The sequence below is a fragment of the Canis aureus genome, chromosome 5 (assembly GCF_053574225.1).
Source record: "Canis aureus isolate CA01 chromosome 5, VMU_Caureus_v.1.0, whole genome shotgun sequence".
NCBI classification, from domain to species: domain Eukaryota; kingdom Metazoa; phylum Chordata; class Mammalia; order Carnivora; family Canidae; genus Canis; species Canis aureus.
Window position 1 is genome coordinate 59469960 of NC_135615.1, and position 25876 is coordinate 59495835.

A 25876-nucleotide genomic window follows, 5' to 3' on the forward strand; every position below is an offset into this window, starting at 1 on the left:
CCATTGCACGTGAGCCATTGCACTAGAACCATTGGCGGGAAGCACGTATGAGAGTCTGAGCACCGGATGATCATGTGAGTGCTTGTGTAAAGGGTGTGAGACTGTGGAGGTGAATCCGGGTACCACCCAGAGTGTGTGAGAGCATGTGTGTCAGAAAGTCAGAAAGCGTGCTAGTTTGTAAGTGTGAAGGACAGCACGGGAGAAGTGTGCATGTGAAGGGTGACGAGTGTGTGCGAAAGTTCCGTGCTAGGGTTAGCAGATGCACATGTTGGAGTGTAAGTTGAAGTGTAAAAGCACGTGTGTGAGAACGGAACGTGTTCGTGTGTGCGGACTAGAGCACGTGTGAAGGCATGTGTGAGGGACGTGTGTCCTGGCTTGCGAGAGTCTGTACTCGAGAGCGCGAGCACGTACGGCGCTGCGTGTGCACTAGTGGGAGTGCGCGCCCGTGTGCAAGGCGTGTGCCGGGCGTGCGCCCCGGGGCCCAGCGGGAACCCCCGGGCGGGGAGGCCTCGGGTCAGCGGCCCCGCGGGTGAGCAGGGGGCGCGCGCGGGAGGGTGCGCGGGAGCGCGCGCGCCGCCGACCCCGCCCTGCCGGAGCCGGTTGCCATGGGAACGCGCCGCGGCCCGAGTTAATCATTTCCTGTGGAAAGTGTGCGGGAGGGGCGGGAGCGGGGCGGGCCGAGGAGGCGGCGGCGTGGAGCTGCCTCCCGCCGGCGGGCCGGGCCGGGCCGAGCCCCGGGCTCTGCGGCGACGCCGGGATCCTGCCTCCGCCAGGCCGGTGAGTCGGGGACCCGGGCGGGCGGGGGAGGCGGGCTGGGCTCTCGGGGGTCCGCCCTGCCCGGGTGCCGGCCCCGCGTCCGGGCCCGCCCTGCCCGCGGGACCCCCCTCGGCTGCCCGGACCGCCGCGGGGCGCGGGGCGCGGGGCGCGGGGCGCGGGGCGCGGGGAAGGCCGGGCCGCGGAGAAGCAGCCCCGCGCTCGCCCGCCGCCCCCGCGCCGTCCGGCCGGAGCCGAGGACCTTGCCCCGCCGCACGGCTTGGGGCGGCACGTCCCCCGGGGTCGCAGCAGCCTCGGGAACCCCTTCCGATCTCTTGGGCCCCGGGAGAGCCGGAACCGACCCGGCAGCCGCGTGTCCATCAGGGCCTCCCCCTCCGCTTGCAGAGACCCTCCGCACCCCCAGGGATCCCTTGAAGGCTGCAGTTTCGAGCCCTCCCACCGCGTAGGTTCCCTGGGCTGTGCGCTTCCCCCCTCACAGGGCAGGGGTGGGTAGGCCCGCCCCGAGGCTGAAGGAGGGCCTGGGCCAGTGCCCTCCCGGGCAGAAGGAAATTGAGCCAGTGACAGCGGCAGCGGGGGGGAGGGGGACCCCAGGGGGGAGGGTGAGCCAGAGGCCACCTCCTTCAACCCCCTGTTGTGAGTTAGAGGAGAACTCTGGCGCAGTGAAGGGCCTGGCCCTGGGAGGTTTTAAAGAGGAAGCTGAAATTCTCAAGTACGCCCCCAACCCCCAGCATATCTGTCTCAAGGTTGTGGGTCTTGGCTGTCCCGGACCTTTCACCCTCCCCTGGCCCAGGCCGATGGAGCACCTCTCCTTGCCCAGGCGCACTTCCTATGCCCTTGATAAAGTAGCTATCTCCTTGGTTGGGAAAGTCATTTGCAAGGAATGCAGCCTCCAAATGGGGCCTTGTATTTGCAGTGACTGGACTTTAGGGACATAGGGTGATGAGTTCTGCTATTCTTAGGGGAGCAGAGGTTTTGAGGGCCGCGTTGTCCTGGAAGACCCAGGAGGTGTGACTGTGTGCAGGGGAGAGCCTAGCTCCGGTCCAACCTCCCTGACCTTCTCTCCCAGGGGGACTAAGCCCTCCTCAGAAGCAGTATCTGGGCAGTTGTCAAATCTTGTCCCTCAATCATTGCAATATCCCTGGTCTGGGGGAGAGAGCGGGGGGGGGGGGGCTGCAGCTATGGCTGTGGCGTAGACAAAGAGGGGCAAATCTGTCCCCCTTGCCAGGCCAGCCCCTCTGCATTCACACACCACTGGAAGGAGGGAGATCCCTGAAAAATAAAAAATTTGAGTTCCTTTTATATGCCATCATTGTTCTGGACACTTTATATATGCATTGTCTAATTCTTACGCCAACCCTTTAATGTGGAGTTCTCCCTTTTTTCAGATGGGGATAATGAGGCACAGAGAGGCAAAGTAATTTTCCCAAGGTCACACTCCAGTAAGTGGCAGAGCTGGGTCGGAACCAGCTTTTGGTTATAGCCACTCCACTACATGTCCCCTTTGTCCCACCCCGTGAGTCCTATGTTGGTAGAAGCCTCAGCCTTGGACTTATTTGAGTCCTGAATACTTTTGACTTTCCCACCCTCCTGGCTACTAAATTCAGCTGCTTTTTCCTCTTCAGGATCTTGCACACACCCTTCCTCTTTCTTCCTGCTATCTTCCTGGCTGCCTCTCCGACTTCCCTTCCAGAAAGCCGCAGGAGTATTGTCTCCTCCGGTCCCTGTCTCTCGGACTTAGCTGATCTCCTTAACAGTCTTCTCCCTCAAATGTGGAATCCACCTTTAATGCCCATCTCACTTTTCCAGGAGCTTGGTATGCAGGTGGAACCTGGTTCTCTCCCTCTTTGCCCCGTTAGGCCAGCTGGTCTTTGGGGTTGGCATGTGTCCAGCTCTGTGTCAAGCAACCTGGAGAAAAGGGCATCTGGCTGTTCCCCCAGCCTCCCTCTGTTCCACACTGGTCCATCTTCGTTCCTCAGTGGAGCTGGCCCTCGTATTTGGATTAGCTTTCTCCTCGTCCTTTGGCCCACAGTCCAGTAGCACTGTACCCAGAAGTGTCCTCTGAGCTGTCTTCCTCAGTCAGGGAAGGCAGAGAGCACGACTCCCTAGCCAGTAAGCCTGGCATCCATCCAGGGCTCAGCTCCGTGAACTTTGGTCACCAGATCTTCTGCTACCCATCCCTGCACTCTGACTTCTTTTGCCTCTCCATGCTTCAATCATTCCTGGCCCTGTCGACCCAGCAAGCTCAGATCTCTCCTATTCTACACACCACATCCTCTCAATTCAGCCTCCCCTCCTTATCCTGGCCAAACTTCCCCACAGAGAAGGAAGCATTGGCTTCCTTTCACCCTACCCACCTCTTGGGCCTACTCAGCTCTCTCCTCTGCCCGGCTCCATTAATGTGCTCGCTCCCTTTCAGAGCCTCCAGGACTTTCTTCTAGTTTGACCTCTCCACGGCATTGTTCACTGGGAACTGACCATCCTCTCCTTCCTACTTGCCATCCAGTCAGAGGTGCAGAGGACTCTGCACCTGCCTAGTGTTGTTGCCACCTATGACTGTCCTCCCAACGTTCCTTACCACCCAGAGTGAGCTCTATCCTTGGTTACTTTTGGTGATTATATCCTTGTCTGTGGCATTGGGACCCTCCCCGCTCTGAGTCTCCAGACCTGTTCTTTTCCAAGCTTCAGTTCTTTTCCAAGCGTTCAGGGAACGCTTATTTCAGGGCATTCACCTATCAAGGCATTGCCAGGGGTTTGGTGTGGGTGTTGTTCCAGCTCCAGGCTGGTTGGTATAGGGCTGCACAGATGAATGTGCACGCACACGCACCTGCCATGGAGAGCCATAGAGAGTCGGGGGGATTGGACACTGTTCGAATAGGTAATCTCTACTGTCTGGTGGAAAGCAATCTGCAACCCAGGTAGCACCATTAGGAAGTTCTTGGGTGCCTCAAAGTCCATTTTAAAGCCAAAAGCAAATTCCACATTGCCTCTCTGAGCTGACTTGGCTGCTTCTGTTAATAGCATCACTGTCTGAGTCTGGGACTGTAGCTTGGTACTTAAATGCCCTCACAGCTGCTTTACACATGATAGGTGTTCAATAAAGATGTGTGTAAGGAATACTTAAAGTCTGTTCTCTTCATCTGCTCAGTTCATGAGAAACCTACGCAGCTTTCTTTCTTTCTTTCTTTCTTTCTTTCTTTCTTTTTTTAAATATTTGTTTCATTATTTTAGAGAGCACAAGCAAGAGGGGCAGAGGGAGAGGGAAAGAGAATCTCAAGCAGGCTCTGTGCTGAGCATAGGGCCCCATGCGGGGTTTGGTCTCATGACCCTGAGATCATGACACAACCAAGAGTCAGAGGCTTAACCCACCACACGAGGCAGGGGTGTTCTATCCAGGCCGGTGCTCCCCACCCCCAACTTCATTCTCCCATACCACCTGGTGCCTCCCTGCATCCTGTTCTGATTGTGAAGGTTTGTTGAAGTGCTTACCTCCCTCCTGACAGGGAGCTTTGAGGCCCTATCTCTCCTGATCAAAGAGGACCCCTGGCAGGTGCCTGGCACAAAATAGACACTGGATAAATAATTATTAAATGAAGAAGCAATGAATCTTTGTATCTTACTGCCTGCCAAGTTGTAGGCACAGAGTGAAGGCTAGTTGAATAGAATGAGTGGACTTTAAGAGAATTTGATCTATATAAGCCACTGTGTCACTGGCCACAGTCAGGCCCCGTCTGATTAGAGTTGCTGTCGACCTGTGCGTCCTGTGTGTGGGGCTGTGACCTGGCGCATCTTCAGGCTGCCAGGCTTCCAGCCGAGGGGCTGAGATGGGAGGTCTCCGCAGGGTGCAGCTGACACACCGGGTGGTCTCTTCACCCACTTCTGAGCTTCCCTACTTGGGAAAAAGCCCCCTGAAATGGTGAGGGGCTGTGTTGGATCGCGCAAGGCCAAGGATCGCTGCGGGGGGCGGGGGGCTGCCGCTGCGGGTATAGTGACCCTGTTGCAGGCGGCGGGCTCCCTCCGAGCTGCCACCCAGGTGTCGTCGGTCGCCGGCTCAGCCTCGCCTCCCCGTTCTGTCCGCAGGCCGCCCGGCGCCCCGAGGAGGCCGCTGAGCCCCGGGCCATGGTCCCGTCTCGCCGGCCGTGGAACCTGGGAGCCACGCCCTCGCTGCGCGGCCTGTGGAGAGTGGGCCGGGCCCGCGCGCCCGAGCCGGGGATGGCTCGCCCCGCCCCCGCCGGCCCGGCCGCCCGCCCTTTCCCATACACCGGCCCGGGGAGGTTGAGAACTGGTGAGTCCGCATTTTTAAAATGCCTCTTTATTTCCCTTCCTTCCTCCAGATAGCAGCGATGGGGCCGGGCTCTCTCGCAAGTTCCTAGGCTCGGTCAGGGCTGTCAGGTAATTACAGGGTGCCGGCAGCCCGCGGGCCGGCCGAGTGGGAGTCGGGGCGCCAATCTCGCCGGCGCTCCTGCCCGGCGTCCTGCCCGGCGTCCTGCCCGGTGCTCCTGCCCGGCGTCCTGCCCGGCGTCCTGCCCGGTGCTCCTGCCCGGTGCTCCTGCCCCGCGACCTGCCCCGCGCTCCTGCCCGGCGTCCTGCCCGGCGTCCTGCCCGGTGCTCCTGCCCGGTGCTCCTGCCCGGTGCTCCTGCCCCGCGACCTGCCCCGCGCTCCTGCCCCGCGCCCTGCCCCGCGTCCTGCCCGGTGCTCCTGCCCCGCGCTCCTGCCCCGCGCTCCTGCCCGGCGTCCTGCCCCGCGCTCCTGCCCGGCGTCCTGCCCCGCGACCTGCCCGGCGTCCTGCCCCGCGCTCCTGCCCCGCGCTTCTGCCCAGCGTCCCGCCCCGCGACCTGCCCGGCGTCCCGCCCCGCGCTCCTGCCCGGCGTCCTGCCCCGCGCTCCTGCCCCGCGCTCCTGCCCCGCTCTCCTGCCCGGCGTCCTGCCCCGCCGCTCCTGCCCCGCGCTCCCGCCGGTGGAGAGACGTCCCGGGCGCCGAGTTAGACCCCGGCGCGGCCGCCGAGCGGGGGGCGGGCGGGGGCGCGTCCTTGGTCCCCCGCCCAGCTCGCAGTCTCGCTCCGGTTTGTGCCCGCAGCTGGTAAACAAGGTAGGTGAAGTGGCTGCCCCGGTGCCCCGTGCGGCGCGGACACCTGATCGCGGCGGGTCAGACCGCTGGGGGCGCGAGGAGCCGCGGCGCCGGCAGAGTGTGGGTGCCCTGAGCCGGGTTTCAGGTGCTATGTGGGGCGGCTCCCGCAGGGTGGCCCACAGCAGGTGGGGGCAGTGAAGGAGCCCGCCTGGGATGCTGTCAACACCAGCTCTCCTTTCTGGGTCGCGTCCCCTGGTGCCTCACAGGCCAATAAGTGAGCGGCACCTCTGATTTGCCTGTGGGCTGGGTTGTCGTTGGGTCTGGGCAGTTGCCCCACGACTGCCTCCTGAGGTGAGCTTGGGCAAATCTATCTGGAAGTGTGGAGGGAGAGAGGGTCTTCAGTCCAGATGTCATCAGACGCTTGCTGTCTGTTGTTCCTGACCTAGAGAAAGAGGTTTAGATTACCAGCCTGTCTGAGCTAGCAGAGTTCCTCTGGCTATCAGATCCAAGCCCCCCTGGTACACAGAAGGGGAAACTGAGGCCTAGAAAGGGTACACAGCAGACTCCTGTTCCGTCTCCTCTCCCACCACATTTGTGCCACTGGTGGGCACCAGAGTGATACCCTCCAAAGTGTCTCTGCAGGGGACAGTGAGGCTGGGGATGGCACTGGGGGCCTCTGGGAAAAGCATAGGCTTTTGGGTCAGGTAGCCTGAGTCATCTGGAGGGGGATGAAGACGGTCTCTACTCCACATGGTTGTCCTAAGGATTACATATGTAATATGAATGAGTATTACTTTTCTGGTTAAACAAAAAAAACAAGACAAAGAAAAAAAAAACAAGCAGAAGACAAAATATGTTCCCTTGGAAAACTAGAAAAAATAAAAAAATAAAACCCAGAAAAGTATAAAAAAGAAAATAAAAATCACCTATAAGCTTGTTAGTGAACATCTTATGTAGTTCCTTCCGATCTTGTATATGTGGGCATGCATATTGGTCTATTAAATGAGTATCATGAAGATTATATGACCATACAGGCTTATCTGCTTTTAAAATTTAAGACAAAGGTCAAATGAAATCGTGTGAAATGCTAAGCAGAGTGCCTAACAGTGAGTAGGGCTTCAGCCAGCTTGTCACTCCTAGCCCCTCAGCCCCCACCCCGACTCTTGCCTCTGTCTTGGGAGGTATAGGCAGAGGGTGAGTTAGCCCATGGGATTGCAGGACTGGCTCAGTGTGACCCTGGGCACGGTTTTAACCCTCCCCGGTCGTGGTCCTAATGGCCTGCACATATGGCCAGTTTCTGTGTGCCTGGTGGAGAGTGAGCATTTTAGGTGTGTCATTCCATGTAACCCTCAGCACAGTACTATGAGCTTGGTTCCTTATCCCCATGTTATTGATAAAGGAAACTGAGGAACAGGCAGGGCAGTAAGCACTTGGCCGGCTGCTGGCACTCAGGATATTGTCACACCCCCATGAGGCTGTACTCATTCCCATCCCATGCTACCCTGCAGGCTGTGGTGGGGGTTGAAGTGGGTGCATGGGATGTCCATACCATGATCATCTCTCTCCCCTGTCCAGTGAGGGAGGCAGTGGGTCAGAGGCTCGAGGGGATGCACTTTAGCTGGTGCTGAATATGCTTTTGGAGGCTGCTGGGACCAGGCCACCCAGCATGGCGTTGGTCTTTATGAAGTCAGGGGAGAAATTGCCACCTAGAGGCGGCCTTGGTAATAAAGCCACAGCCCTGGGGTGCTCCTCCTGTGAAGTTTAGTGCAGCCAGGTTGGCATCGGCTTCCCTTTGCTACTCTCTGGAGAGGGAGTTCATGAGCAAGTGTCAGCCCAAAAGCCACTGTGGAGGGTGGGGAACACATGTACCCCAGAAGCTTCCGGTGCCTTCCCAAAGGGAAGCTTGGGGTGGCTTTTGGGAAGAAGGGAGCACAGCTCCTGCCTGGTGCCAGGCCTTCCCTCCGAGTAGGTCAGGCATGTGAGGGCGTGTGAGTCCCTCCTGGCCGCGCCCGGGCTGGCCCAGCATGTGGGGAAGCGGAGCTTTGCCACGGCCCTAGTCAGTGGTCCTGGCCACCAGCCTTCAGCCAGGGGCCTAGCATCTTACCTGCATTCTCTGTCCTGGAACAGGGCGTGGAAAAGACACCCCGATCAGCAGTGACGAGGACTCCGGAGCCCGAAGTGCAGCTCGCCCAGCCCTAGCTCAGTGTCGAGCCCTCAGTGTGGACTGGGCCGGCCCTGGGAGCCCCCACAGGCTCTACCTGACCGTACAGGTAAGCACTGGGGCCTTCAGAAAGGTGAGGGGCCGAGCCAGGCCGGTGCACCTTACTTAGCCCTCTGAGCTGCTGCAGCTGGGTCACTGGCAGGCTCTCTGGGGAAGGAGCACGGAGAGAGAGCCGGGGACCTGCCTTGTGCCTTTTTGCTAAGCTCCTCATGGCACATCTGCCCTGAGCCTGTGTGGATGGAGCAATTTGCTTTATTAGGTTATCTCCGGGAAAATCTCACAGGAGATGACAGAGACTTTTCAGCCACACCCTGGCTGAGGTGTTAAAGTCAGAAATGTGGGACCTTCACTGAGAGGCTATTAGGAAAACAGGTTTGGGGTAGCTGTTAATCCCCACTCACACTCAAGCATGTTTGTCCATGGGGCAATATTTGTATTTCCTATTTAATGTGGGAATCCAAAGCTAGACAGAGGGTTTTGCTAAAACTTTGATTCTTTCCTCTTGCAGTTATCACTAAATGACTTTCTAAAGACAAATTTACGTATATTTGTGCATTTGGTCATAGAATACATAATGTTAGTAACAATAACTATGATTTATTGAACGTGGATGTTGTACCAGGCACTGGTGCCATGTGTTATATATCTCACCTCAGTGCTCAACAATCTCAAGCCACAGTAACTGTTTTATTTGAGACGTATGCGTGAAGTAATGGAGGCTCAGAGAGGTCAAGTCACGTGCTACTGATCACACAGCAAGCCGGGATCTGCAGAGCTAAACACGACAAGCTTTCTAACATGGTGTAAAGAATCGCTCGGGCATGGAACAGTGTCTGGACACTGAACGCCTCCTATATCCCTATATCTTTAAGAAATCCACAAGAGTTAGGTGTTTATGTATTTGTCCTATGTAACCACTGAATTATATTTATACAATTTTGTTATTTATTGGTACATACTGTTTTGTGACTAGCTCTTTCCCTCAACTTAAATCTTGATTTCTTTATGCATGTCAATATACAGAGATCTACCTCATTCCTTTAAACTGCTACAAAATCATCTACTTTGGGGTTTACCATAAATCATCTAACTGGTCCCCTATTATTTCTGATTGCAATGAGCTCCTTGAATAGCTATGCATCCACTCAGCTATGGCTTGGAGCAATGTTAGGGCGCTGTACTTTTTAATGGATACATTTGTTAACATATTTATGGGCCCGGTGCTAGCCCATAACAAAGCAGAGATATAGAGCTGATATTCTGGCCGAGGTGCCAGAGAATAATCAAATGATCACAAAAGTGTGAAGGCAAAGTGGGCAAGGACATTGACACAATGACGTGGGATGAAGGACCAGAGTTATTTGGGACTGTTGCGAAGGCTCCTGCCCAAAAAAGATTGTACACGACAGGCTTACTTTGAAGGGACATGGGCAAACGGGGGGCAGGATGGAGTGCAGGAAACCCAGGTTCCCTTTGAGGGTATATCCTCCCTCATGCAGTTGAACGTTCTGGGCCCAGGCGGCATGGGGCCCCGAGTCCCGAGTCCAATCTGAACATGGCCCAGGGCTTCGTGTTGCTTCAGGGCCAGTCTTGGGCTCCAAGGCTTTTCTCGGTGCTTCTTGTGTGGTTCATGTGCAAACTGAACCAAACGGTCCTTCTTTTATCTTAGGATTTGCAAGAAAAGCAGGTCTGGTGTGGGAACAGTTAAAGAAACTGGAGAACCCATTTTTTTCCCTCTGCCTTGAGCCCTGGGTAGTTAACTTGGGAGGTGGTCAGAAACCGGCTGCCTTGAGTTGGGCGGTGGCTCTGTTCTTGCATTTTGATTATGGGGTGTTGGGTTGTGGTTGCTGCTGAGTCCTGGGGTCAGCAGATCTGCTGAGAATCTCTGAGAAGCTCCTGTCAGCAAGCAGTTTCCATGTTCGTGTCCTCCTGGGCCTTCATGAAGTTCCATTATGTTTCTAGGTGCTTCGAGGTGAGGGACGTGGGGGCTGAAGGAGGGACCCAGGCACTGTGGGGTGGCATAGTAGGCTTAGTGAACCTCCTCCCTGCCCCAGCCTCCCAAGTGTTAAAACCTGAGATGCTCCCTTGGGAAGTGCTGCAGAAATTCCCAGCACCCCCCTCCCCGCCCTGGGGGCCCGGCTGCCCTTCCTGTGGCTTGGCCAACAGGCCAGAAATAGCATAACCTTTGCTCCGGTCGGCAATTGGAAACTTCCAGCTGCTGCCATTGCTGCCACCGCTGACAAGCCTGCTCGTGATGGTGTGGCAGTTGGTCAGAGGGTGGGGACAAAATAAAGTTGTTGGGGGGGGGGTTGTTTCCTACATGTGAGACCTGGTGCTTGCCACCCTCCCTTCTCAAGCAGAATGTGAAGTCAAGAGAGAGAGGGAGTCAGAGATGGTGAACAATGAGGCTGCTGGTATGGCTTTTCTGTTGGGTTTGGGGTTACAAAAGTAAAAAAACAACAAGAAGGAGGAGTACAGAAATAATATAATGCTAATGGCTACCCGATATTGAGCTCTTTCTGTGCGCCAGACGCTTTGAGAACTTTGCACAAGTTCCCGATGTTACCGTCCACACCAGCTGCATCAGGTGGCCATTATCATTTCTATTTTAAGAATGGGGAAAAAGGGCAGCACAGGTGGCTCAGCCTTCAGCCCAGGGCGTGATCCTGGAGACCCTGGATTGAGTCCCACGTCAGGCTCCCTGCATGGAGCCTGCTTTTCCCTCTGCCTCTCTCTCTCTCTCTCTCTCTCTCTCTCTCTCTCTGTGTCTCTCATGAATACATAAATAAAATCTTAAAAAAAAAAAAAGAATGGGTAAAAATGAAGCTTCAGGGAAGAAAGGTAACTCACCCAGAGCCACACAGCTCACACAAGGCATAGCCAAGGCTTCACACCCAGCCCTTTCTGACTCTACACTCAGAGCATTCTTTTATTTATTTTTTAATTTTAATTTAATTTTATTTAAATCCAATTAAGCATCATACAGTATATTATTAGTTTCAGAGGTAGAGTTCCCTGATTCATCAGGAACTGTGTATAACATCCAGTGCTCATTAGATCACATGCCCTCCTTAATGCCCATCACCCAGTTACCCCATCCCCTCACCCCCCTCCCCTCCAGCAACCCTCCGTTTGTTTCCCAGAGTTAAAAGTCTCTCATGGTTTGTCTCCCTCTCTGATTTCATCTTATTTTATTTTTCTCTCCCTTTCTGTATGCTCCTCTGTTTTGTTTCTTAAATTCCACATGAGTGAAATCATATGATAATTGTCTTTCTCTGATCGACTTATCTCCCTTAGCATAATACCCTCTAGTTCTATCCATGTTGTTGCAAATGGCAAGATTTCATGTTTTTTGATGGCAGAGTAGTATTCCATTGTATATATATATCCCACAACTTCTTTATCCCTTCATCTGTTGATGGGCATCTGGGCTCTTTCCATATTTTGGCTGTTGTGGACATTCCTGCTATAAGCATTGGGGTGCAGGTGCCCCTTCAGATCGATATGTTTGGAACCTTTGGGTAAATACTCAGTAGTGCAATTGCTGGGTGGTAGAATAGTTCTATTTTGAACTTCTTGAGGAACCTTCATTCTATTTTCCAGAGTGGCTGTACCAGCTTGCATTCCCACCAACAGTGTAAGGGAGTTTGCCTCTCTCAGAGTATTTGTCTTTTGTTTCAAATACAGGAGGCAAAAATGTGTCTGTAGGGGTGCCTGCCTGGCTCAGTCAGAAGAGCATGTGACTCTGGATCTCAGGGTCAGTAGTTGGAGCCCCATGTTGGGTGTAGAGATTACTTAAATAAATAAAACTTAAAAATTAAAAAAAAAATGTCTATAATCCCCCTTCCCAGATTATTTTTTGTTGACCATAAAAAACAAAACAGAACACTGTAGATGGTTATAAGGCTGAAAATGCAATGCCAAGGAAAGGTTCAAAATGAAATATGAAGACTCCTTTCCCTATTTCCCACATTCTCATAGTCCGGTTTCATTTTTCCTCGCCTAAAAGTTTGAATGATGCACGTTCTCCTAACTGCTGCATCACCTCACCTCCCAGAGGAGGCCTGTTTTATTTCTCTTATTGTCAAGTGGAATTGCACTATACATGTGGTTCTGTGGCTTGCTTTGTATGTCTTTCTATGTGAGCTGCAGGTGATTTTCCCTGGGTGACTCTTTCTGTCCTTCCCCGACCCTCCCTGCCTGTCTGCTGGTCTGTTCTACCTCAGCCCCTGGTTTCTCTGTGACCAGGACATGGGGGTCAGGGGTGTAGCCTTCCCCTGGTTGTATGGATCTGTGTGCCCCGCCCTTGGCAGTTCTGAGCTGGTGCCATCTGTCGGTGGGGGCAGTCGACATCATGGGGGGAGTTACCCTGAGATTGCCATGTGCCCGGTGGGGCTGGACAGCCCTGTGAATGGTGGGACCTAAAGCAGGCAGCCCACTGCACAGGTGGCTCCAACCCCACAGAGTCTGCAGGGACAGCCCAGTGAGCTTCATGTGAGACCTTCTAGGTGCCCAAGAACTTTCTTCCCTGGTGCAGATGCCTGGCTGCTAATGGGGGCCAAGAAGACGCACTGCTGCTGTCTTGTGGGCACATTTCTTCCAGACCCCATGCCTTATTGTCCTCACCCACTCACACAGCGAGGGACGGATCCCTGGGCCCAGGGGGCTCACCAGCTCCAGGAGCACAGGATCCTTAGCCTCAAGGGGGTCCTTCCCCACTGCAGTCCCCTTCACGTGAGGATTCTGGTTGTGTCTTGGCAGCAAGCCCTGCTGGACAAGAGTCAGGGGACGAAGGAAGAGAAGCTCTCGAAGAGGCAGGCGCCGGCCCCCAGGCGGGCCCGGGAGGCCCACGAAGCCGGTGGCAGCATGAATGTAGAGAAAACAGGTAAAGGAGGTCTGCCCGCCAACCTGGAACGGCCCTTGCTAAAGCTGGCCCTGGAGGGGAGGCTGCTGTGGCATTTGAGCTGTCCTCACACACCGTCTCTTCCCCTGCAGGTGGCCCAGCCGAGTCCTGGCCACCTCGACATGGAACTCGGGGACCCCAGGCTGCCCATCCCTACTCCAGGGGTTCCCCCTTCCTGGTGATCAGAGGCTGTGGCCCTTGTGGGTTGCGGTTGAATTTTGCTGCTTTTTGTCTTTTCTCCAGTGCCTGCCAAAAGCAGGCCAAGGGTGGCAGCCTCAAAGATGCCACGACCTGTAGAGAGAGGCCTGAACCCCTCCCGTTTATCTGTGGATCCATCAGGGACCCAGAAGCTCTAGGATAGGACCTCACTCTGCTGCCCCAAGGCTGGGAGAGTGGAGTTGGTGGCTCCATTCTTCTCTGTCCAGGATGACTGGTTCTGGAAGATTCTATGGGCCCCCTGCGTGGGGTTCCCTAGCGGGAAGCCCGAGCCCCAGCAGTAGTTGAGAAAAGGCAGCCTCAAGGAACCCAAGGGGATGGCCAAGAACACTGGAAGAAGAAGCAGCTGGTCTTTGCTTGTTTGCTTCCTCCCATCACCAGGGGTTGATTTATATTTGTGATCTTGCTGTGTGGTGAAGGAGCTACTGCGTCCTCTGGGGCTGTCCCAGAGCTGCAGTCTTCTGGCTGGCATTGGGGGGCAGGTGCCAGGGGCTGGCCGAAGTGTGGGCACATAGGCCATAGGCAGGGGTGCACCGGCCAGCCAGTCAGATCGGCTCTCCTACTTTGTGGAGAAGAGAGAGACCAGCTCCTGTCATGAGTGAGACGGAGTCTGGTTAGTGGGGCCGGGGTGCCTGAGCCTGAGTGCCCTGAGGGGCAGGGTGCAGGCAGGGTCTCTGAGGCACCATCCCTTGAGAACTTGTGCTGACTTGCCTACTACGAGGCATGCTGCCTCCTCAGCGCCAAGGCCCATTCGGTCCCTCGTCCTCACGTGCGCCTCTGGTCTCACCTGTCCCTCCTCCTTTGACCTTCCTTATTGGCTTCTTCAAGGACTCTTCTCCCTTAGCAAGTGCTCAAGTGCTCTCCAGGCCCCGTTTCAGCTCCCCTGGCTGGGCTCCTGTGCTGAGGTCAGGATGAACCCCTGTGTGGGCTCCAGGGTGTCTCAGAACCTTTTCCATGTCCTAGATGAGAAAAACTATTCCATGTCTCATCCTAGCCCTGTAGCCTCTTGGGTGACATTCATGGATTCCAGGCTCCTTTTACACAGTTGCCTCTTAGGGCAAGGACCAGTGTCCCCATTTCACAAAGGAGGACCCCAAGGGCCCCACCCTCCTGTCTCTTAAATGGCAGAACTAGCTCCGGGGACCTGGAGTCTAGTATGCTCCCCACCACACCGTGGCAGGCTGCAAAGGGCTGAGGGCCATGCTGGTCACATGCTGCTCATGGCAGCCCCGTGTGCAGGCCTGGAAGCATCCATCTGACCTCACTCTCTCTAGAACAGATAGCAAAAGCTTGGCCCACTGTGTGTGATGCGCATGCTGTGTCACATGCAGGCCACATGGCCAGGGCCCCTAGCCAGCCGGTGATGTACTGGCTCCAGCTCCCTGGAGCATCTCGAGTCGCAGCTATTCCAAGGGATTGGGAGAAAGGGAAAAGCCAGCCTGTCTGTGCTTCGCCTGCTCTCTCGAGAGCCAGACCTGAGACTTCTCAGGGTCTCCCCTGCTGCGGACAGGGCTGAGTGAGATACCCCACCCAGCCCGGAAGCTATATTTTGGCTTCTCAGAAGTCTCAGTGAGCACACTTGCTGTGTCCTGGTGGGTCGAAGTTGCCAGTAGGGTGTGTGACTTCAGGTGCAGAGTCTGGGAGCCCCCAGGAGTCCTGCCTCACAGCTGTGCCTCTGAGATGCAGTGTGGGGGCACCCAGAAGCCCGGCTGCCCTCAGAGTGGAGGCTTGGAGCTAGCAGGTGCTTCTTGTCACACTAAATTCTTGGATGCTACTTTCTGCCTCCTGGGGCTTTGGCCAGGTCTCCGTTTGGGTGACCTGGGGGGAGAGGCAAATCTCCTGCCCTTACACCCTCCCCTCTGCCCATGCCCACACACCCCAGCTCCTCACCAGCTCTGCTACTGCAGAGATGGTGACCATTCTCAGTGTCCTCCAAGCAAGCTATGACAAGCATCCCAGTCCCTATCAGCGGGTCATGGCCCTTGATTCTGTGTCTTTGTCCTTCCGTCCGTCTGTCTGTTTCTCTCCTGCTCCTGGTGACAGGACAGTGGAAGGCCGAGGGAGGAGGAGGACTCTGGCTGAGGCACCGCCCCCCCTGGTATTTATCACTTCCTCATGCCTGTGTGGTCCCTGTGCTCAGTGCAGGTGTTGGCCCTGGAGCGGGCCTGGCTGTGTTCCTGCTCACGTGCTGTGTCCGTCCCCATGTGTCCTGGTCTGCCTGTCCCTTGCATACGCACACCCTCCCCTCGCCCCTCCTCTGTGTACAGGTGACCACTCCCTGTGGAGGTCAGGGGACAGGCTGGGGAGCCTCTGCGCCTCTCTTCTGTACTCTAGAGGGGTTGGGGTTTAAAGAAATCATATTCTCCCAAGAATAGTGTTTTCTGGGGAGAGGACCCCAGACTCTTAATCATCTGTTGCCAGAAGCCATGTCTTTCTCAGCTATGATTTGTTGTGGCCTGGTCACGGAGAGGGGATTGCCCATCAGACTTAGGACACATGCTTTGAGGGGGTATAGGGTGAAAGTTGCTTTCCTAAGTCCCGACCAGGTGATTCTGACCCCAGAAGCTCCCCCTGGAGCCCCGCCCCCTGGCTAACCCGTGCTGCTGCTGCCCCCAGCTCTTGTCCCATCAGCTTGCATCCCCTTCCCCCCTCCCGATGGTCTGGCCTGCCATGACGAGCCCTCTCTCCGGAGCCGGGGTGGATCCTCTGCTGTCCTGCTGATTGGCCACTACTTTGCTCATAGGTGGGCGGCTCTTTGGCAGCGGGAGGTGCTCGAGCCTGGGGGGGCCGCCAGGTGTGGCCCCCATGGTGCATAGGATGGTGGAGGCCATGTCCCAGCTGCAGGAGGAGAAAGCTCGGCTTCAGGAGGAGCTGGCAGCCCTTCAGGAGAGGCTGGCCCTCCAAGACAGTGACCAGCAAGCCACATCCACCCAGCTGCAGAACCAGGTACTGGGGAGGATGGGATGGGCAGAGGCTGCTGCCTACTGTGGAGCAGGTTGGAGGACACTGCTTGGGGCCCTGGGAACCAACCCACCAGGCCATCTGGCTTAATGGATGGACAGATTGAGTCTCTTCCCTTGGCTCAGGAATGCATGAGAGGGCAAGGTGGCAAGAGTCAGAGGCTTGGGTCTTCCGTCCTACTCATCCTCGTGCCCCAATCCCCGTGGTTCCCAGGGGCCAGGACCTATTTCTCCGGAAGTAATAGACTGTGTGTGTAGAATGGGAGTGAAGCGGGAAGGTACGGGATGCTTCTAGGATGCTTCTAGCCTTAAGGCTAGTACTGAGGGCACCCCATCTTATTCAGTGCCCTGGACTGGGCTGTCCAGGTAGACAAAACTGACTACGGAGGTCACCCCAGGGAAAACCAGTAGTAAAGGAGAGGCTGTATGACTGCATGTGGGAGGAAGAGCTCTCAGATCTCTGGAAGCCAGGGAGAGCCTCAGGTTTACACTGGCCAACAAGGACATGTGCAGACTGTGCTGCATGCCCCCTGGGGCTGACCACGGGCCCTCCTTCCTCCGCTGCATGTGGGCCTGAGGCCCCTGTCTGGTCCCATACCTGTAGTCAGTGTTGTCTTTTGTGTCTGTCTGACCTTCCCTACTTCCCCAAAGTCCCCCACCCTGTCTGTATATCATCTCTGCCTCAGATTCCTGCCCTCAGCTCAGGGCCCAGGGCTCTCTGCTTTTTGAAAAGCCTGCCTTCTGGTTGGGCTAAATTCTTTCTCTGGTTACTCAGCACGTGGAGCTCCTCCTGCTCGGGGGAGCTTCACTGAATACGATGACCTGTTCTCAGTTCCAGGAAGCAGTAGATTATTTTTATGCATTTAAAAAATATTTTATTTATTTGAGAGAGAGAAAGAGAGAGGGAGAGAGCATGAGCAGGGGGGGAGGGACAGAGGGAGAGGGAGAAGCAGACTCCCCACTGAGCAGGGAGCCCAATATGGGGCTGGATCCCAGGAGCCTGCGATCATGATCTGAGCTGAAGGTAGACACTTAACCGAGCTACCCAGCCACCCTACTTTTGTGCATTTTGTAAATGTAGCATTTTTTTTTCTAGCTTACAGGTGTGTCCTCTTCTCAAGAACTATGTGTACTGACCACCTGCCCCTTGCTGAGTTAGGTGGGCCTCCTTGGGGGGTTGTGTTCCTAGTGCCCTGTGTCTCCCTCTGATACACTGACCACATTATTTGTTGCCTCTGCCTCCCTATCGGGCTCCTGTAGGCCCGGTGACATACTAACTTTGTCACTCTTGCCTCCTGCAGTGCCCACCTGCCTCCCTCTCTCAGACTTGCTGGGTACCTGGTATGTACTGGGCACCAGGCCAGCCCCTGGGGACGTCCAGGTGGGCAGGCATGCCCTGGCCGATGGGGGTTGTGGTCTAGGGTAGGACAGACTTTTGTTACATACACCCATGTTAAGTTAGAAGAGTAACAAGGGCTCTGCAGGTGGGCACACACACAGGGCATGAGGGCTTGTACCAGAGGCCTTTGTCAAGGACATCAGGACCTGTCAGGGAGGTTGGGACAGCCTCCTTGATAAAGAGGTGCTAGAGCTAAGGTCAGGCACCAAGCAGAGGAAGTAGGTTCTGAGTTGAGAGAATAGTCTGTGCAAAGGGACTGTGGCAGGAGGAGCAAGATGAGTATAGGGGCAGAACCAAGGTTTGGGTAGCCCTGTGGGGCTGGGACTGGTCCAGGGCTCAGCCTGCAGGACATGCCTGGTCCATGGCAAGAGCTTATCAGCAGCTCTTCTTTCCCTGACCTTCTCTAGTTTAGGCTGTCCTGGCACTCCATTTTTTGAAAAAGTTTTTTTTTTTTAATTTTTTTAAGAGCTTTACTGAAGTATATTTCACATACCATAAAATTCACCCCTTTAAGGTATTTAAGGCATACAATTTAAAGTTCTTAAGTAGATTAAGACAGGGATATAACTACCACCACCATCAAATTTCAGGACATTTTCATCACCCTAAAAAGGCCTATTTAGTTACTCCCATTTCCCCTACCCCTACAACCCCTGGCAACTAGGGATCTACTTTCTGTTTGTATGGTTTGCCTTTCCTGAGCATTTCATAGAAGTGAAATCATAACAATACGTGGCCTTTTGTGACTTTGAACAAATTAAAAAAATTTTTTATTTCATTTTTTAAAAGGATTTTTATCTATTCATTTGAGAGACAGAGGGTGAACAGGAGCTGGGAGAGGGGCAGAGGGAGAAGCAGGCTCCCTGCTGAGCAGGGAGCCCGACACACAGGGCTCTATCCCGGGACCCTGGGATCATGACATGAGCTGAAGGCAGACTCTTAACCTTTTAGGTGTCTTTGTGCCCTGGCTTTCCATACATTCCCAGCCCCTGTCCTCTCCCATCCCCGGCTCCCCTGGAGATTGGGAGAATTCAGCATGGTTCCTCATCTTTGCTCGTGTATTAACTTGGACCTTCTCACTCCTCAGAAGTTTTCTTTTCTGAAAATTTCAGAGGATGCACCTGAAGCTCTAGGTCTTTGGGCTGCTCTTCGGAGGGTCCAACACATGGGCCAGGAGCTGGGCTCAAATCCTGACTTTGGGCACTACTCAATTAGCTGTGTGACCTTGGGCTCGTTAATTACCACACTGCACCTCAGTTTCTTCATCTGTCGAATGGACATCATAGCACCTGGTGAGATGAACCCATAGCGTTGGTGTTGATGCCACCCCCACTGTCTTTACTGGGAAGAGTTTTGGGGTTTGGAATCACATAAATAGGATTCTAGCCCTGGTGGGGCTGCGCCCTAGCTGTGCAGCTGTAGGCAGTCACTGGCTCCCTGAGCCTTTGTTACCATTCTCTGGGTGGGGGCTGATACATGTCGCGTGGTTATTAGATCAGTCATGAGACTGGGCGGAAAAATGGATGGCCAACCATTAAGTGCCATGCCCTGTGAGGTATCGCTTCTGTGTGCTCAGCTCTCCTGTTGGCCTCACTGTGGTGTGACCTGGATCGACCTGCCTGCTCTTCTAAGTGTTGCTCACCCAAGAAAAGAAATGGGGGCCGCTCTGCCTCACGCTTATGGTGCCTTGTTCCCAGCCTTGTCCAGACTTGCCTTCTGACGAGGTGGATGCTTTTCTGTGTTGCTCCTCCTGAAAGGCACTGTAGTCCCGGTAGTTGAGTTTAAGGGCCCTGTGGGGGTCCCTCAGACCTGAATTTCCATCCGACGTCCACTACTTAGTGGTCCAGTGACCCTGAGCAAGTTGTTTACCTAAGGAAGCTTAATCTCTTGGGAGTCTCAATTTTTCTTTCTGGAAAGTAGGTAAAATACTCGTATCTACCTCACAGAATTGGGGGGTTCAGAGTGATGATCTGAGGGAGTCCTGGTGCCCTGCTGGCAAAGCTGACTCAGTAAATGGGGCTGCCATTATCCAGGCTGGGACCTGGGCTTGTGGGGGGCTGCAGGAGTCTTTTGAGGCTTACCTACTGAGCACGCCGTGCTCCTTACGGGGAGCACTCTAGCTGTCCTAGGCCACGGAAGTCACTGGTCTTGGTCTGGCAACCAAACTGTGGCTGTCACTGGTCTGGATTACCCTCCCCAACGTTGGCAGCAGCCCCCAGCCACATCCTGGTGGCCTCAAGCTCCCCTCTCCTTTTGTGGATGTCCCTGGAGCAATGAATGGCCTCCATACCCCCCCGGGATCCTGCCACTGTGACATGTGCCCACGCTGCACTCCCCCTTTATTGCCCTGGGACCTCAAGATAGAACCTTAAAATTTTATGCTCAGAGACCACAGGCTCACAGACTAGACTGAGCCGTCAAATATGTCTTGTTTGCCTGCTTTGTTTCTTCCTTTTAACCATTAAAAGAATTGTGATAGAACACACATACCATAAACTTGACTATCTCAGCCATTTTGAAGTGTATAGTTCAGTGGTATGACGTATATTCACACTGTTGTGCAACCATCACCACCATCCATCCCTGGAACTCTTTTCATCTTACAAACCTGAAACTGTTCCCATTAAATATTAATTTCCCCACTCCCCACTCCTCTCCCCCAGCCCCTGCCAACCCGCATTCTACTCTGTCTCTATGAATTTTGCTATTCTCGGCATTTCATTTAAGTGGAATCATAATGTTTGTCTTTTTGTGACTGGCTTATTTCACCTAGCATGAACCTTTCCAGGTTCAACCATGGTGTTACAAACAGCAGGATTTCCTTCTTTGTCCATCCAAGTCCTTTGCCCATCCTGAATTGGTTTTTTTGTGGTTGAGTTGTAGGAGCTTTTTTCTATATTCTGAGTATTAATCCCATATCAATATATGATTGGCAGGTAGTTTCTCCTATTCCATGAGTCACCTTTCTACTCTATTGATGGTGTCTTTTGATGCACAAAAAAGTTTTATTTTTATGAAGTCCAGCTTACCTATTTTGTTTTTTGTTGCCTGTGTTATTGGTGTGCCATCCAAGAAAGCACTGCCAAATCCAGGGCCATGAGGGTTTCCCTGTACGTTTTCTTCTAAGATTTTTATAGTTTAGTTTTTATGTTTAGGTCTTTGATCTATTTTGGTTAATTTTGTCTGTGGTGTAAGGCAAGGGTCTAAATTTGTTCTTTTGCATGTGGATGTCCAGTTTCCCAGCATTGTCTTTTAAAAAGACTGTCCTTTCCACATTGAATGTCTGGGCCCCCTTGTCAAAAATCAATGTGAAGGTATTTCTGGGTGGTCTATTCTATTCCATTGGTCTCTATGTCTTAAAGACATGCCAGTACTTCATTACTTTCTTTGCTATAGTTTTGTAGGAACTTTTGAAATCAGGAAATGTAAGACCTCCCACTTTCTCTTCTTTTACAAGTATGTTTTGGCTATTTGGGGTCCTTTAAGATTTCATTTGAATTTTAGGATGTTTTTTTCTATTTCTGCAAAAAAATATCTTTGGAATTTTGTTGGGGATTGCATTGAGTCTGATGCTCACTTTCGGTAATATTGACATCTTAACAATATGCCAATCCATGAATGTGGGATGTCCTTTTTTTTTAAGACTTTTATTTATTTGAGACAGACAGAATGAGCAGGGAGAGGGACAGAGAGAGAGGGAAAAGGAGGCTCCCCAATGAGCAGGCAGCTGACATGGGGCCTGATCCCAGGACCCCAGGATCATGACCTGAGCTGAAGGAAGACACTTAATTGAGCCACCAGATGCCCCAACGATGTCTTTTTATTTATGAGCATCTTCTTTGAGTCTAGCAACATTTTTTACTTTTCATGGTACACATCTTTTGCCTCTTTAAATTTACTTCTTTTTTATTTTTTTCTGATGCTATTATAAATTAAATTATTTTCTAAATTTCCTTTTTGGATCATTCATTGTTAGTGTGTAGAAGCACAACTGATTTTTTTTTTTTAAAGATTTTATTTATTTATTCATGAGAGACACAGAGAGAGAGGCAGAGACACAGGCAGAGGGAGAAGCAGGCTCCACACAGGAAGCCCGATGCAGGGCCTTGATCCTGGGACTTGATCCTGGGACTCCAGGATCACGCCCTGGGCTGAAGGCAAGCACTAAACTGCTGAGCCACCCAGGCGTCCCACAACCGATTTTTTTTTTTTTTTTAAGATTTAATTTATTTATTTGAGAGAGACGGTGTGTGGAAAGGAGCAGAAGGAGATGGAGAGGGACAAGCAGATTTCATGCTGAGCACAGAGCCTGATGTAGGACTCAATCTCATGACCCTGAGATCATGACCTGAGCAAGAACCAAGAGTTGGCCACTTGACTGAGCCACCCAGGTGCCCTGAAGAACCACGATTTTTATATGTTGATTTTGTATCCCATGACTTTACTGTGTTTATTTGTTTATTTCTTCTAATTGGTCTGTTTTTTTACTAATCAGATTATTTGTCAATTTTTAAACCCTAGTTAAGGTCACATAAAAAATCTGGACTTCCCATTTTGTCAGAAAATATTGGAAGATGTGGCATCTCTGGGCTGCCATTCCATGGGGTACCTACTTCCTGGAATCTCATAGCAGCTCCTACCTCTGGCAGAAATGGGCATCCTTCCTCTGGTGCCCCAGTGGTGCCCCAGCCTCCAGCACATTTCCTGCCCCATGCCCTGCCTGACAGCCTCACTCAGAGACCCTGCTCTACCTGGCCCCTCGTGCATTCAGCATTCTTTCTACATGTGTTTGTTGAGTACCTGCTATGTACCAGCCAGTGTCCTAGGCACCCACACAAGAGACAAATATCTCTGCCTTCAGGAGCCTTCATTCTAACAATAGAACTCATTAAGTGCTTTACATATATTATCTCATTTAATCTCACTTAATCCTCCAGACATCCTCCTAGGGGTAGCCTCATTATCCCAATGAGGAAAGCAAGAGGCGTGGTGAAGTTGAGACTTTTCCATGGTTATCTAGGGGGTAGGGTAATATCTGTATTAGAAAGTTGGGCAGTCTAGCCTGAGAACCCATGTTCTCAACTGCCCCTCAGTGGCCGAAGGACTCGAACGGAAAACTTGGCAGTGGGCAGGGCAGGGTGGATGGGGCCAGACGGGCACAGTCAGTGCTCATGTAGCCAGGCATCAAATGTCTGCAAGGGGACATGTGTTGGGGATGCGATGGGGTGCTTCTGAGAGCTGCCCTCTGGCCTCTGGTTCCTTGAGGTGTCCTGGATTCCAGGACCTTGTGCTTTTTCAGCTCAGCAATGCCTTGGTCTTGCCATTGGGAGAGCCCCTTTTTCTCAGAGGACAGCTGGTGATCAGGAGCCAGGCTTGGTGGGAGGTGGGAAGGTAGTCAGCAGGCTGTCTCCTCCGATGGGAGCAGACAGCCGAGAACACCCACCTGTGCAGGGCAGCCCCACCCTCTGCTGAGCCAGCTTCTGCTGAGAGATGTAAATGCAGGTTTGTGTCAGACAGGCTCCAGCTCCGCACTCCCACAGCGGCCCTCTGCATCGGCCCATGACCCATTTTTTTCTGGCTGACAAGGAGCCTGGGCCTGGGGAGGGATGTTGCACAATCCCAGCCCCTTCCTCGGCCCTGGGGTTGACATCAGCAGCCTGCCAGGCGCCTGCTTCTCCTTTGGCCTGGCTCTTTGCACTCACAGGTGTGCATGTTGCTCCTCTGCTGTTACTTCAAGTGTTTATTGAGTACCTCCTGTGTGCTGGGCACCTGCTGGGGCTGGGGCTTCTGAGGAGTAATAGAGAAGGTCCCTCCCCACTTTGCCTCCAATTGCAAGCACCACTGCTGACTCAAAGCTGGGGCGGATGTGTAAAGGGTAGCTGCAGGGACTCTTTCCCTCAGAAGGCCTTGATCTCTGGTCCAGTTTATCCCCAGCACCCCACTCTCTGCTCTCACCACTCCCCTCACTCTTTTTTTTTTTTTATAAAGATTTTATTTATTCATGAGAGACACACAGGCAGAGACATAGAGGAAGAAGCAGGTTCCATGTAGGGACCCTGATGCGGGATTCAATCCCGGGACCCCAGGATCATGACCTAGCCAAAGGCAGACATTCAACCACTGAGCCACCCAGGCACCCTGCTTTCACCACTCCTGAAGCAGAGCCTTCTGGGTGGAGGGCAGCCGTCCTGCTCCTGAGCAGCACACGTTCTCAGCCCCCAATGTAGCTGGCCTGCCGGGCGCAGTCCCCACACACCAAGGAGTGACTTGTGCCTGACTGGTCACCCTGCAGTGTTGGTGGCCTGTGTCCCCCATGCTGTCTGAGACAAGCCAGGAGATGACTGATAACTCTGACAAAAGGAGTCTTTTATAGCCTCTTCCTGAACCACCCCCCAGCCCATGCCCCTAACATGCTCCATTTTGCAACCACCTCCTATTGGGGCACCTCTCAGAGATTCCAGGCAAAGCCCAGGAGCACCCAGAGTTCTGATTGTGATGCAAGAAGGGAACAGGAGGGATCCCTGGGTGGCTCAGTGGTTTAGCGCCTGCCTTTGGCCCAGGGCGCGATCCTGGAGACCTGAGATCGAGTCCCACGTCGGGCTCCCGGTGCATGGAGCCTGCTTCTCCCTCTGCCTGTGTCTCTCTCTCTCTCTCTGTGACTATCATAAATAAATAAAAATTAAAAAAAAAAAAAAAAGAAGGGAACAGGAGCCTGGGCTGCAGGCAGCTGGTGCGCAGGTATCCTGACCCCCTGAGGAAGGCTGAAAAACTAACAGGGTTTTCATTGCATGTGGGGCTGAGCACCAGTGGCATTGGGGGCAAGCGAGGTCAGAGCACACCCAGCCCGGGGCTGAGGGAGCAGCCTGTCTAGGACACCTGTTCAGTGCAAGTGGCTCTTCCCGGGGTGATTTCCAAAGAAAGGAGGGGGGCAGGGGCATGCCAACCTTTCAAAAGGAGGTAGAACCACCTATTTCAAGATGGGGGGGAATGTGAGAGGAATACGTTTTTGGAGGCTTAAAAATTGCTGAAAAGCATGAAGAATTTATCAGGCATAAGTCCACGGTCCAGAGACCTCTACTTTTTGGTGTTGCATTCACGATTTTGCTTTTGGATTTTGATTTCACTATGTTGAGGGGCCTTCCTCCAGGTCACTTAAAACTTCTGACAAACACAACTGTAATGACTCCCCAGGAGTACGTGTGTGCATTTGCTGTAACTCACCTAACCGTTCCCCTAACGCTGGGTATTCCGGTCACTCCCAGTTGCATGACTAGGAAATGAAAGGCTACCTTCTGTGAGCTGTCCCTTGCTCTGCTCTAAGGCCAGAGGAACTGAGTGCTGCTCATGCCAGGCTCTCAACAGAAGGGGGCCTGGGGTGGGCAGAGAAGTGGCACAGGCCTGGTCTGTTGGTCCATTTCCTCCCCTCACCAACTCAGAGGAGCAGAGGCCTCCTCCTGCTCTGGGAGACTGAGCTCTAAGCTGTGACACTCCCCCCCCCCCCCCCCCCCCCCGCCCATACTGCCACAGACCATTGATGACATCTCAGCCATGTAAAATGGGGAGATTTGACACACCCCAACACCCCCACAGCTGTCCTTTCTTGAAAGGACAGAAGTCTGGAGACATGGGCCTGTGTGCTCCCAGCCACGGCCTGCAGGGAGAGCGCTGAGCTTGTCTTCTCAGGGTGGACGCTGGGCATCCAGTCCTGTGCTGCCCCTCACCTGCCTTCCTACTGGTCTGGCCTCTGCAGGCAGCAGACTTTGTTGCTGTTGCTTCCTAATAAGACCCAATGCTTCGAGGCCTGCTTGGGTCAAACCCACCTCCTAGGTCCCCACAGAGAGAGTCTGACTCTCACTGGGCTTTCTCAAGGTGATGTACAGTCAGGTACGGTCATCACAGAATGTTCTGTGACAAAACCCCTAAATATGCACTGATGACATTGGTGCCAAAGTCTTCAGTTGCATTTTGGGTTATTTCCCAAGAGGTTCCTGGAGGGGGGCTGGTGCAGAATTGGGGTCTGGAGTCTGCAGGGAGGGTGGCCAGCTGGAGGACAACTCTAGGGGAGGGTTGTTACCCTGGGATGTACACTCTCAGAACTGGCATCCTGGTGGCTTCCTCTGGCTCTGGCTGAGCCAAGCCACCCTTGCTTCCTGATGGGGTGCACACACCCTTCTCTGATGGTCCCAGCTGTCCAGCAAGGCAGACAGGGACCTGGGGGGTGGGGGGACACAGGTCCAAGACATGCCCTGGTTGCTGGTAGACCTGTCTCTATAGGCAGACTTGCCAGGCACCACTGGAATGGAAAAATCTAGGTTCTGGGCAAGGACCAATCAGGTTT

At 53.6% G+C, this 25876-nt stretch overlaps 1 protein-coding gene across 8 annotated transcripts in view; it reads left to right on the forward strand.

Moving 5' to 3' along the window:
- The first annotated feature begins 653 nt into the window (after positions 1–653).
- The window catches only part of KIFC3 (kinesin family member C3), a 37978-nt gene continuing 12755 nt past the window's right edge, over positions 654–25876 (forward strand). Inside the window, exons 1-5 of one of the 8 annotated variants that reach the window (XM_077898291.1) lie at positions 654–777; positions 4852–5056; positions 7967–8109; positions 12822–12945; positions 15923–16125. In XM_077898291.1, the coding sequence (XP_077754417.1) occupies positions 4891–5056; positions 7967–8109; positions 12822–12945; positions 15923–16125 (636 nt within the window). In that variant the 5' untranslated portion in view covers positions 654–777; positions 4852–4890. Of the gene's footprint in view, positions 778–4851; positions 5057–5105; positions 5164–5743; positions 5861–7966; positions 8110–12821; positions 12946–15248; positions 15278–15922; positions 16126–25139; positions 25423–25876 lie in introns of those variants that run through there. The other 7 variants (XM_077898293.1, XM_077898290.1, XM_077898294.1 and 4 more) reach the window with 7 other exon arrangements.